The sequence below is a fragment of the Mus musculus genome, chromosome 1 (genome assembly GCF_000001635.26).
Source record: "Mus musculus strain C57BL/6J chromosome 1, GRCm38.p6 C57BL/6J".
NCBI classification, from domain to species: Eukaryota; Metazoa; Chordata; class Mammalia; order Rodentia; family Muridae; genus Mus; species Mus musculus.
Genome location: NC_000067.6, coordinates 136,499,227 through 136,513,589, shown reverse-complemented (window position 1 = coordinate 136,513,589; position 14,363 = coordinate 136,499,227). Strand labels below are relative to the sequence as shown.

At 42.8% G+C, this 14,363-nt stretch overlaps 1 protein-coding gene across 8 annotated transcripts in view; it reads right to left on the bottom strand.

The window, feature by feature from the left end:
- Positions 1-14,363, bottom strand: part of Kif14 (kinesin family member 14) — an 89,638-nt gene that overhangs the window by 42,349 nt on the left and 32,926 nt on the right. For all 8 annotated transcript variants that reach the window (XM_011248046.2, XM_011248039.2, XM_011248040.2 and 5 more), the window contains 4 exons: positions 13,447-13,573; positions 10,850-10,943; positions 10,151-10,280; positions 3,345-3,445 (listed from right to left, as the gene is read on the bottom strand). In XM_011248046.2, the coding sequence (XP_011246348.1) occupies positions 3,345-3,445; positions 10,151-10,280; positions 10,850-10,943; positions 13,447-13,573 (452 nt within the window). The remainder of the gene's footprint in view (positions 1-3,344; positions 3,446-10,150; positions 10,281-10,849; positions 10,944-13,446; positions 13,574-14,363) is intronic.

Genomic DNA, 14,363 nt, shown 5'->3' with positions numbered 1-14,363 from the left:
ACCCTGTCTCAGGGCAATACTCTTACGCAGATGCGGATGTACGTTTAACAAGGACCAACTCATTTCAATCTCTGAGCAGGAATTTTCCTCCGTGAAGGCATTGCCCTAATGAGTTCATGAACTGGGATAAGCATTTCTTGTGTGCTATCCCTTAGGCTTCTGGCATTTGCCCAAAGGGAGAAGCCTGGCACACAGCTGAACGAGTCCTTGTAGGGCAGCGGTGCTTCGGTAGTCTGGGCTGTGGAGTTGGCAAGGCCTCTTGGAACAGTGACCCTGAAGGGTGACCATGACTTGGGAAGCAGGAAATAGCATCTGAAATACAGGCATGGAACACGGGAAGACTTGGAGGTAAACCATGGGAAGAACTCAGCACAGCGCTGAGCGACTGCTTTCCGTGAAGTATGGGGGAGATGGCAAGAGATGGGGCTGGGGAAGTGCCAGGAGCAGCTTGACTTACCTAGGGGAGGGAGGGGTTTAAACTGGGCAGCTGTCTAGGTCGTTTAGCATCTAAGGGACCCTCGTGGGAAACAAGCCTGTGAGAACAGTGCCCACCAAGGGAAGTGCTGCAGCCTTTCCCTGGCCTAGAAAACAGTCTCTCCCTGTAGCCTTCTAAACTCCGAGCCTAGCTCACCACGAGAAGGAAACTTGCTGAGCAGTAACCTACAGCTAAATACAGGCCACCCTATGGTGTCTTCCCAATCAGACTTTCTACTACTGTTGACTCCCCAAAGGAAAATACTATTTCTTGAAGAGAATGTTAGGATAATCTTCTCACAAAAGCTTAAGTGTTTCAAATATGAACTCCCCTGTAAATTTTTACGGAAAGAAATGAAACCGCAGAAATATGACTGAACATAAAGGGAAACTATCAATTTCTAAGTATGTGTTTTTCTAGAGATAGAAAGAAAAGTAAGCTAAGTTAGGGAAAGTATTGTTCTAGCCCCACTGTCACGTTCAACAGAGTTTAAACAAGGGAACGCTTGCCACATTCCTCCAGAGGGTTTTCACTCACCCTGAGAGAACAATTCACTTTCAACTGTCGACACCGCCTATGATTTACAGGCTGCAGGGGCGGCCTGTTTTACTGCAGAGCCCCGGGGCCCAGCAGAGCCAACAGCAGCTCTATAATAATCTGTCAGCATTTCCATTACCTGCAGGCTTGCTCAGAGTCTGTAACTCTGTCATAAACATTCTCACAAGGCTGAAACTTCATGCACAAGGTCTCAGACTAAGAGCAACTCTCTTGAAAAATATGATATCACTGAATTACAGAAGTTCTCCGAGTGTCGTCGCCACATAAAACACCTGACTTCCTTCTTTTCTTTCTTTCTCTTTTTCTTTCTTTCTTTTTGGTTTTTCTGTGTAGCCCTGGCTGTCCTGTAACTCACTTTATAGAGCAGGCTGGCCTCAAACTCACAGAGATCCACCTGCCTCTGCCTCCCAAGTGCTGGGATTAGAGGCGTGCACCACCATGTCTGGCCTGAAAAACCTAATTTCAAAATCTTGCAAAATACGAAAAGGAATTTTGGTTTCAGGGTCACATTTTAAACTTGTTTGTTTCTTACCTGCTAACCTAACCTCAGCAGACATAAGATGGAAATCACCAACATTCAAAGGGCTAAAGATTTGTGTTCACCAACTCGTGCTTGTATTGTCATCCACTATGAATGTATGTATGTATGTATGTATGTATGTATGTATGTATGTATGTATGTAATAAGCTTGCATACAGCTTTCACATGTTTATAATGAACTGTCTTCTTCCTTTTAAGAAGGCAGTCATCCTAAAACCTAAGAGGTTTCATAAATGCCTCTCCGGTTTGTTGGTCTGGCTGAAGTCCGGGGAGGCCATTATCAGTTTAGGCTGACTTCCTCTCAGCTCTATACATCCAGTTCCAACAGGACCACCCCTAGGTCACATTTGCCATAGCCCCACAGAATGTGTCTCTCATCCTTAGGTCAAATCACCTGTAGACATCACTGTTTACTAGCACTGGGTCAGACATTATATCTTCTCTGTATTTAACATTTAAAAGATTATTTTCTCAGTGCAGAAGATTGAATGCATAGCACCTCACGATGCTAGATGACAGCTTTAGCTCTGAGGTGCATCTCAGACCTAAGATTTAATTTTACAGTATGTTGAAAGCTCAACAACAGTCTAAGCAACCATTACTGAGCACCAGGGTAAAAGGCTTGCACACATCACCTCAAGCCCCTGTAACAATTCTGTAGCATCATCCCACGCTGAAAGCACAGAGGTCACCGAGGTGGCCAGGATGGCGGTTGCTCTATGAGAAACTGAAACTGTGTAGTACTTGTCCACTCTCGACGACAAGAGGGCAATGCCCCTGTGGCGGGGGCAACACTACTGATGGTCACACCTTGAACACTCCCTCACCCAACGCTCCAGACTCAACAGTTCTTAACGTCCTGTGGATCTCAGTCATCGCGGCCAACAGGAACGTCCATCTCCGACACACTGCTTTCCTTTCCCCAGCTTGAGACCAGAACACCCCTGAGTTTTTCCTCCCTTAACCCCACAACCAGGCGCCAAGTCCTAGACTCTGCATCTCAAATACGTGGCAAATGCTGTTCTCTTTTCTCTCTCCAGTGCCTGACTCGTGAGGACAGGGGAGACTTTCTTACCTGGGAGTCCTCAGGACATGTCCGACAGTAGCCGTCATAGAAGCATTTGTTTTTATTAACAACAAAACTAAAGAGCTAGATGTTGCAGGCCAGAGCCTTTCGATACCATTTGCTCCTGTACTCTGAGCTTCTCAGATCAAATCAGACCTAGGTTTTCCGTGAACAGCATCTATCTGCCTACTATGGACGCTTTTATGCTTTGACTTAGTAGACAATATTTGTCATGTGCAGATCAGATGTTCTGTATCACACTGGTTAACTCTTTTGTGGTGCTCATACTAACCTGACTGCATTTACACATGTGTAACTTACAATAAAATAGCACAGGTCAGATTCCTGAGATGTTAAAAGCAATGCTATGCCATATATATGTATGTGTGTGTATATATATATATGCGCGCTATTCTAGGTTGCTCTTAAAATAGTACAATAAAATACTGAACATTTTTGCTTATATAGCAAGCAAACTGGTAAACAATGTAATACTATATGCACTGTAATTTAATCAGTAACATTAAAATCATTTATATTTCTGGGGCCCTATTACATATTATGACAGTACATCTCTCAAGATAATTTTATTTGTTATATATATATATTATATTATATTATATTATATTATATTATATTATATTATGTAAATCTGGATATACTTGTACACATACACAGAACAAGCAAAGCAATGAACAGCTTACCTCCTTCTAGAAAGGGAAGAAACTGGTGTGCTTGTAATGTCGGGCTCCCACTCATCTGCAGGGTCACAGAAGACATCCTCATCCCTGTCACCACCGTTACTCTAAAGAAAATAAAAAAACAGCCTTCGCATTAAACATGGGTGAAAATGCTTTACAAGTCAGTAAAGAAAATCTTAAATGATTTTACTATTTTAAAATATAAAACTAAAGACCTACTGAATCAACTAACCTGGGCCCATGGCGCTCACAGAGGCTGAGCCACCAACCAGAGACCATGTGTAGGCTGGACCTATGGCTCCCTACCCATTTGTAGCACTTGTGCAGCTTGGTCTTCTTGAGGGTTCTCTAACAACTGGAGTGGGGGCTGTCTGTGACTCTACTGCCTGCCTTCCCCTTCCCCTGGCTGGACTGCCTGGTTGGGTCTCAGTGGGCGAGGATGCACTTAGCCCTGCTGTGACTGGATGTCCTTGGGTGGGTGCCCAAGGTGGGGCAGCTTTCCCTTTTACTGAGGAGAAGGGGAGGGAGTCGTGGGGGTTATCTGATTAGACTTTTGTTTTGTTTTTCTGTGTAGCCCTGGCTGTCCTGGAACCCGTTCTGTAGACAGGGGTGGCCTCAAGTTCAGAGGTCCATCTGCCTCTGCTTCCTGAGTGCTGGGATTAAAGATAGGTGCCACCACCACCCAGCTTATCCCATTAGTCTTAACATATCATATAATTGATCAAATTAAAAACTAATAATAAACACATGTATGCAGATACCATTATGAGAGTAATTATTTTGTAGGCTAACCTATAAACTACTATTTTGAAAGGCTAACCTAAAAAAAAAAAACTAAACAAAACAGCAACAACAGCAAACTGTAATCACAAGATGCTGAAAATTAAAATAAGTCTCATAAAAACAACGAAATATTTCAAAAATTACAACCTGGACAGGGGAGATGGCTCAGTAAATCCCTTACCTTGCCATCAAAATGCCTGAATCGATTCCTAGACTCATGTGAAAAATGCAGGGTGAGCCTGCACACATTTGTAACCCCAGTCCTTGGGTGCTGGGCTGCTGGATCTCTGGCATCCACGGCCTAGTGATCTCTAGGACAGCGAGGAAAAGCGGCCGGTGTCTGAGGACCGACACTGAGGCTGTCCTCTGGCTCGGGCACACACACAACAATCACTTCTAGGTTGAATATACTGATGATAACCTATACATTAGATAGTGAAGCACTCTCATGAAAAGTCTACCTAGATACTACAGAGCTTGATTCAGACAGTACAGCACGTGTAAAGACTAAGCACACAACTTCAATAAATACTCAAAAGCAGGGAGTCAAAAAGTAAGCTACAAGAGTAGGGTTTAGAGTGTGCAGTGGTGTAAGGATGGTCAAATGCCCTCGATGCTGCTTTAAATACACTTATACTTGTTACTGTAAAATCAGAAATTAGTAACAGAAACAGAGATGGAAAGGAAAACCACCCTCAAGCACACCATAGCGAGAGACAGTGTCACTGCTGTGACATCACACGTTCAGGATTTGGGATTATCTTCAAGTTCACTTTGCTGGGGCCGGAAGGCAGGCTCCGTGGTTAAGAGCACTTGCTGCTCTTGCAGAGGACCTGGGTTGTGATCCCAGCACCTACACGATAGCTCACAACCACCTACAGCTCCAGTCCCAGGAGCCATGACGCCCACACGGCAAAGCACACACATTAAACAGGCAGCAGCAGACGATGCTTTGCTCTCCTGGAACAAACCCTGAGTCCTCAGGAAATTTGGTTTTTAAAAAAAAAAACCAAAAACCAAACACATTCAGCAGGTTTGGTAGGCTTCATTTAGGATTTTTTTTAGTGTTCAAATTAAGATTGGTTTGTAATCTGAGTCATGTTTTCAGCTTTTATGTTGGTTTTTGGAGGTGGCGGCTGTGCGTGTGTGCGTGTGCGTGTGTGTGTGTGCGCGCGCGCGTGTGTTTTGTTTTTTGAGAGCAGAGTCTTCCTGTGTAGCCCTGGCTGGCCTGTAACTATCTATGAAGACCTCAGACTCAGATCCACTTGCCTGTCTCCCAAGTGCTGGGCTTAAAGGTGTGAGCCACTGTGCACAGTTCTTAAGTTGTTTAAGTTACTCTGAGTATCGTAGGATGAATTGTGAGAGGTTCTATAATACCTCCCACACAACAAGGCTTCTCTTTTCTCTGGCACCCTGAAATCGTGCTCATAAAGTTGACTAGGACCAGTGTTTTTTTAACCCCCTCCCATTCATTCCTTTTAGTTTTTAGAGGCACATCCTCATGTGTTCAAACCTTTGTATTCAGCACTGGCTGGCCCTGAACCCGACCTGACCCTCAGCTTCCTAAGTGCTGGGGTTACAGGTGGGAGCTACCACATCTGGCTCTTTCCTACCTTCTTCTTTTTTTTTTTTCTTTTTTTCTTTTTTTTTTTTTTTTCCAGTTCGGCAACTTTGACATTCAGCAGGTTAGTCCTCACCCACATTGACTGTAGATTTTTTAATGTGGTAACAGGCACGTCAGGTACCCATGTGTAGAGCTTGTTTGGCGAATCCTCATGCTCACTACGTCTTCTGGACAAATGCACTCGGATGTGATACGGAACGTCCCTTTCTCCTTTGGCCCAGACAGCTTTATTGCACCTGCTGGCAATGTGCACATCTGGAGTCCCCACCTCCTTCATGGCAGATTTCTGGACTTCTCTGAGTGCCCAAGAAGCACGCTTCCTGAAGCCCACTCCATGGATGCTCTTGTGAATGTTCATGGTGTATTGTTAGGTCACCACCTCTCTGATGGCAGAATGGCCTTTCTTCATATCACCCTTCTTGGAGGGAGCCATTCTGCCAGACCCAAGTTGGCAAAAGCTCTTTTTTTTTTTAAATTGTTTTTGAATCTACTTCACTTACGAACTTTTAACATTATTACATGGTTGTCCTCCCAGTAGGACAGCTTTAATAATTTATCTTTTCCTAGAATGTCTTTCCTTTCTATAGAGAAGTCTCAAATAACTAGCACAGGAATGGCTCTAAGGCAACATACCATATAGCCCACATCCATGCCCATGTTTACTGCTAGAATATTTACAATAGCGCAATAACCAGGAGATGGAAACTAGCCGAGATGTCCATCAAAAGATGAATGTATAAAGAAAATGTGGTGTATATGTGTGTGTGTATGCAATGGAATTTTATATATCTGTCAAGAACACTGAAATCCTAACAGAAAAATAAACAGGGCTGGAAATCATTATGTTAACAAAATAAATCAGATTCAGAAAGGCAATGGCGTTTAACTGTTTTCTCTTGTATATGGATCTGCAATTATGTAGTGTGTGTGTTTACATGTGTAGAACAGGGGATCATGAGGGGGGAAGGGAAGGGGATGGAACAACATAGATGAGGGAAGCCACAGGGAGCCCAGGAACAGAACCGAGAGATGAGACTGAGAGCCAGGTACAGGTACATGTGTGAAAGTGCTGCAATGAAATATTAATTTTTCATTAATTATATTTCATTAATTAATGTTTTAGTTAACACATGATTTTGAAAGCTAACCTAAGAATGCAAGCACAGAGACCAACAGGGACATCAGGGCGGCTCAGCAGGTTTGGCACTTGCTCCAAAGTTCCAGGACCCACACGGCAGAAAGGGAGAAGAGGGAGAATCGACTCCCCGAAGCCGTCCTCTGACCTGCACACTCAGCCTGTGTGCCCCGAAGCTGTCCTCTGACCTGCACACTCAGCCTCTGTGTGCCCCGAAGCTGTCCTCTGACCTGCACACTCAGCCTCTGTGTGCCCCGAAGCTGTCCTCTGACCTGCACACTCAGCCTCTGTGTGTCTGTCTCTGCCTGCCTTATACACACATGGATAAGAACAAGTAAACAAACACAGAAGTAGCATAACACTGTATCGATGACATAATTGCTTACTCAAGCTTGGTTTTTTGGTTTTGTTTTGTTTATTTATTTTTCGAGACAGGGTTTCTCAGTTTAGCCCTGGCTGCCCTAGCACTTACTCTATAAACCAGGCTGGCCCGAACTCGCAGAGATTTCCCCTGCCTCTGCCTCCTGAGTGCAGAAATTAAAGGTGTGCACTACCACTGCCCAGCTTGATTATCAATTTGGATACCATTTTCCTTTTATATTTTTTGAGACAGCATCTCATGTAGCTTAGGTTAGCCTTGCATATGGCCATGGATAAGCTCAAACTCCTTGGGTTCCCGAGTGCTAACGTTACAACAGACGCCATCTTCTTAGGACCACATGTCTCAGGTCTCCACGATCTAATTCATTAGTGACTCCTTTTTCCTCACGAGGATCACTTCACTTGCTTTCCTTTGTCTTATAATCTAGATTGAGCTAATGATCTTCACTTTTGATGAAATAATCCACAGATTAAAGCTAGGACAATACCCTCTAGGCTTTAACACATATTTTCATTAATATTTTGAGCATTATATTAGTATTATAGAATATAATTCTAGCAGTCACATAATTTGAATACGGGATATTTGAAAAATCTTAATACTACCATTTAATACATGTTACAATTACTTTTGGGATAAATAAGAAAATAACTTTAAGTTTATATCCTTTAAAAACTCCATATAAATTTTCCTTAAGAAAAAAAAAACCAAGGGCTGGAGAGATGGCTCAGTGGTTAAGAGCATTGTCTACTCTTCAGAGATCCTGAGTTCAATTCCCAGCAATCACATGGTGGCTCACAACCATCTGCAATGGGATCTGATGCCTTCTTCTGGTGTGTCTGAAGACAGCTACAGTGTACTCACTCACATAAATGAAACAAATAAATCTTAAAAAAAAAAAAAAGTCCTGTGTAGTGGCTCACAGCTTTAATCTTAGCAGGAGGATCTGGATTTCAGGACAGCTAGGGCTACCTAGAAAGACCTTGTCTCAAAATGTTTACTTATGCCTGTATGCTTGCTTGTGTGTGGGCAAGTAGTGCAGTTAGCCATGGAGGCCAGGGCTTTGGACCCCTCTGGAGCTGGAGTTACAGGCGGCTATGAACCGCCAGATGTGGTTGGTGAGAAGAGAACTTGGGGTCCTTTGCAAGAATATGAGTTTTTAGCCACAGAGACATTTCTTCAGCCTCAATTTTTATTTGATTCAAAGATATAAATCTTAAAATAAAAATGTAAAGGACTTAACAGTAAACTCTGAGCAAAAATAGATGTAAACACAAATAAAAAATATATACAAAGATAAAAATATCATGATGTAGTTTCAGAGCCTTCTAAACCCAACAGGTAGGGGGATCAGGAGTTTGAGGTCATCTTTAGCCATATAAGAAGTCTAAGCCCAATCTGTGCTGTATGAGATTCTATCTCAAAACAGAATAAAACCAATAAAAGGGTCACATAGAACTAGGGAAATGGGCTCAGTCGGTTAGATGCTTGCTAACCAAGCATTAGAACCTGAATCTGTGTAGTCAGCACTGGGTACATGGGTGCATGTCTGCATTCCCAGCACAGGAGAAGACAGGCAGATTCCTGGGACTTAGCAGTCAACCACCTTAGCCAAACTGATGAGCTCCAAGCTCAGTGACAGACTCTATTCCCCAAAATAAGCTGGAGAGTGATCAAGGAAGTCTAGTTTCCACTCACACAGCTTCATGTATGTGCAATCACACACACACACACACACACACCACATGCCACACAGCACCAGGAAAAAGATTAGTACTAAAATGAGCAATCAGAATAAAAAACTTATTAATAAAATACATAGACCACTTAACAGAAACTGCAGTCAGGCTGGTGGTGTATACCTTCAACCCCAGCCCAGCAGAGGCAGAGGCAGAGGCAGGTGAGTCTGTGAGTCTGAGGCCAGCCAGCAGGACCCAAAGAGGTCCTGTCTGGGAAAACTAAAAGAAGTCAAAGGATACTTTACCACAAAGAAGCAAAGTAAAACCTTGGCTTCACTAGTTACTAAAAGAAAAGCCAAGCAAATTTCTAACATTACTTTGTGGCAATATTTAAAGTAAGCAACCATGAACAGCAAACAAAACCCCCATATTTTGTTACTGTTTTTTGAAAATATAAGGCAAGAAAACAGATGTTAAAAATAACAAAGAGATGGTTTTAATTGTGATCAAGGAAAGTCACAATTAGACACACCCAGAAGACAATACTGGGAAAATAAGTAACAGCATACATTACTCAGGCACAAGGAGATAATGCCAAACATCGGGCTATCTCCCCTGAAGCTTAAAGGCAAAGCTGGCAGAGCACACAGTTACAACAACAGACTCAGCTCTGAATGGCTGTCATACTAGAACTATGTTGAAGCAAACCAGTGAGACTCCACTGACATGCACAAGGAAAAGGGATTCACCCAGCCATTGGTGCCGAGATCTCAGTAGCTGATGGACGTCCTCTTATTTAACAGGAATATGTCACTTCTATATTTTGTTTTCTTTTGGGAGGAGCAGAGAGCTTGACAGGGTTTCATACACACCAGTTTGGCCTCAGATTCACTAGTAATTGAGATGGGCCTCGAACTCTCCATCTTTCTGTCTCTGCATCTCAAGTGCTGTGATCATAGGCATGCATGACCATACCCAGCTGCATTTGTAAGAGTTTCTTCCAGAGGATATGGATTCAATGTCCAGGGCCCACATGTTGGCTCACAACCCTTTGGAACTCCATTCCAGGGGATCTGACACCCTTTTCTGGCCTCTGAGGGTACGAGGTACACATGTTGTGCACATAGACAACAGACATTCATGCAGGCAAACCACACATACAAATTTGTTTTGCTTTTTAATTTTACAGATTTTAATATCACAAACCTCATAAAGCTCTTTCATTGCTGCAAGTTTAGATTCAAACTTTTCCAGGCTCCAGAAAGTTGAGATCCCAAGCTGGAGGTTACGAACTCGAACAGAGGTATCAGAACGGCCTTTGTCTGATGCATCATGTCTGGAGAGAAAGAAAAAAATGCTTAAACCTAAAACAAATGAACACCCCACAGGGCTCTTACTGGCAAAGAGCACGGTCTGCTCTTCCAGAGGACTTGGGTTTGGTTTCAAGCATCCATACTGTCTGGCTCACAAGCACCTGTAACTCCAGTTCAAGGGGCCCTGGCGCCCTCTTCTGGCCTCCAACGGCTACTGTGTGCACACGGTGCATATAACCACAAGCAGGGGCACACACACATACAGCATAGCAAAATGATTTTTTAAAATCGAGGTGTGGATTGGGTGGTGTGGCTTGGTGACACAGCACATGCAGAGCAGACGTGAGGCCGTGGATTCAACCCCTAGTCCCACCAACATAAAATGAACATGGAATAACATGGAATGCTGAAAAACAAGATTTCAACTCAAAAGGAAGCCCAGTAGACTCTTACACATGGAATCTTAAAGCCTGTTACCAGGGATTCTGATATCTGTGCTTTCCTAGAAAGAGACTACTACATAGACTTCAGAGCAACTTGAATTAAAAAAAAAAAAATAACGTATAGGTCAATAAATGTAAAAGCTACTCACCTGCCAAAAATATAGCACTTTTTAAATTTGTCACTGATGGCATTGGCTTCCTGAATCATCGTGGAGAGTTTCATGGAGTTCCAGTTTGGCTGAACTAACAAAAACCACACAGATTAGAGCCAAAATGCATGTCTGACCACAGCACTCATCGCAGTTAGAATAATCCCATACTACAGACATTAGGGGCTGGAGAGATGGCTCAGCAGCCGAGAGCATCAGCTGCTCTTTCTGAGGACACAGGTTTGATTCCCAGCATCCACACGTTAGCTCATAACCATCTATAACTCTGGATCTCTAACGCCCTCTTCTGGCCTCTGTGGGTACCAAGCATTGCACAGGGTGCAGATACACATGTAGGCAGAACACCCATACACATAAAAAGTAAAATAATGTTAAAAATTTAAAAATGACATTAAACAAATGTTTTAATCGTGCATCACAAGAGAAGGGCAATGTATGAGTAATTGTTTTTTTTTTAATTCTTAAAAGTCAAGCTAGACTTTACATAAAGTGAGTTGTCTTATAAGTAGTGGAATGGAACAAAACAGAAAAAGGATACTGGAAGAGAGGAACACCTCTCACCCTTTCCTCTAATATGTCTAAAGGAGGTTCTTAATTTAATATTTAAATATTAAATTAATTGATATTAACATGAATATCAATTTTTAATATTCATTTTAAAATGCTTTATTTACTTAGTGGGGCATGAAAGTGCCATGACATGCATTTACAGCTTAGAGGACGAGCTGTGGGAATCAGTTCTCTTTGTACTATGTGGGTCCTGGGATCCAACTTAGGTCATTGACCTTGGCAGCAAGTGCTTCTACAGGCTGGGTGATCTTACCAGCCCCAAATTATTTTTCTTCACTATCTAATTTTTCTAAATCATCAGGTAATATACATTATAGGTTAATTTATTAAAAATTATACCCCTTTTAAATTTTCTAGACAAATACAAAAATTAAGAAGGGTGTCTAGAGATATGGGTCCACAGAGAAACACCTGTTTCACATGTGGCCTTGGCTTAACACACACACACACACACACACACACACACACACACACACACACACACTTACTTTGCTAAATAAATAACCACAGTAAAAGGAGAGTGATTTAGCAGTTCCATTTTCCATCTGTAAAGTTAGGATTTCACTTAGCTTTTCAAATGCTGGGCAGTTTCCTCCCACTGAGTTACAGCTCCCCACCCTAAGTCTGAGGTGTTATCATAAATATTTTCTCTATGTTATGTCATACAAAAAGCCATGTGTTATCCCATGGGTAATCTTCACCAGTAGTCTTCAATGGCGATGAAAGTTGTCTCTTAAAGACCAGGAACAGCTGGGCGTGGTGGCTCACGGCTTTAATACCAGCACTTGGGAGGCAGAGGCAGGCGGATTTCTGAGTTCGAGGCCAGCCTGGTCTACAAAGTGAGTTCCAGGACAGCCAGGGCTACAGAGAAACCCTGTCTTGAAAAACCAAAAAAAAAAAAGAAACCCCCCCCCGCCCAAAAAAATACCAGGAACAAGGTAAGGAGGCCACTCTTGTCAAGTCCAACAAAGAATTATGAGTCTCAGGTCCCAGCCAGAGACATTGACACAGGGAAGAAATGGAATCCAAATTAAAAAGGAAGAAAATTTTCTGTGTGTAGATGAGATGGGCAGCTAAAGAGTCCACCAAAACAGGTGCAAGAGAGAAAAAAATAATGATTGTGTCTCTGTACTCTGAAAACAGTGTATTAAAACAGGAGGACCAGAGCTGTGGGTGTAGCTCAGTAGGGAAGTGCTTGCCTGGAATGCACAGCCCCAGTCCTATCCAAACTTGCTCCTGTGTTCTTTCTCTCCTTTCTCTCTCTCTCTCTCTCCTTTTTCTCCTCTCTCTCTCCTTTCTCTTCTCTCTCTCCCCCTCCCTCTCTCTCTCCCCCTCCCTCTCTCTCCCCCTCCCTCTCTCTCTCCCCCTCCCTCTCCCCCTCTCTCTCCCTCTCCCCCCTCTTTTTCTCTCTCTCTGCCCCCACTCCCCCAGAAAGCAATGGGATACAGAAGGATACATCTCACCACAGAAATAAAACACCTGAATAGTGAAATACAAACCAACTTTGATGACAGAAACTGGACATAAATAAATAGAAAGACATAGTGTTCATGCATTAGAAGAATAAACCGTAAAAGAACTGGCTAAGGCAATGTACAGAGTCAGTGTGATCTTTATCAAAATTCCAACGGCATCTTTCATAGAAATAGAATATCAACTCATTTCAGGCTACAATTTCAATAAATAAATTTGGGGGTGGGGGAAACACAAACATGCAGTCTGTAGGACCAATACAACTATTCTAAAGACTGAGCATTAAAAACCATTCATATAAATATACTGACACACAAAAACCCAGCATCTAGAACAAAGCTTTATTTGTGTCTCTACTTACTTAACATATGTATTTACTTGGCACTGGGGATTAAACCCAGGGCTTTCTGCATGCCAGACAAACACCTTTTTACTACATTACATCCCCAGCCAAGCATTTTATATATGTAAAGGCAGCTAAGATAAGATGAAGAGCGTTAGGAAAGTATATGTTACCCTCAGTACATACTCACTGGTGAAAGTTTTATCCCTGTTTCCCCGATTCTCCTGAAGCATTTGTACTTCTTCAGCGATCTTTTGCTTTTCAATTTCTAAAGCTTCTAAGATCCTTGCATGTCGGATTCTATGGTCTTCTAAGGCCTAATGGATATGTATTTGTATAGACCAGCATGGGGAGATGGAGAAAGAGAATTTATATAATCAGAGAGGCTGAGTATGTTTGTTGTCTTCACCATACTAGCCATTTGCTGTTTATATACACCTTATAACATCATGTTATTTACCTAACATATACATAAGACGACCCTTTTTAAAGCAGATTAATCCAGCCAGCAAAATGTCACTCGCCACCAACACGTGATGACCTGAGTTCGATCCCTGGGACTCACAGGGTGGAAAGAATCAGTCCCCAAAGTTGTTCAGTGACTTCCACATATACACCACGAGGTATACGCACAAAAAGTGTTTTTTAAAAAAAGAGACTAGTAGAGGCTGGGCAGACAGCTCAGCGGGCCGAGTACTTGCTGCACAGTATGAGGACTGTGCTTGTATCCCCAGCATCCGCATAGACATTTTGGAATCAGGGTTATAGCAGCTGTAAGCCGAGCACCATGGGAAGGCGGCAACAGATGGCTAGAGCTCACTGGCTAGCTCGTCCTGCCAAGAACAGCAGCTCCCAGGCTCAGTGAACCATCCCGTCTCAATACGGAAGGTAGAGCAGAGACTGAGGAAGACTTCTGATGCCGACCTCCGGCCTCCACACAGCTGTCCACGTGGGCAGGCATACCATGAATGTATATGAGTACAGGCACATGCATACCACCCCCCCAAAAAAAACTTGATCACTGTAATGCTATAATGACATTTCATCTTATCGTACTCATTTCATTAAGAACACATGGTTAACATATTTTATTAAACACAAGTTATT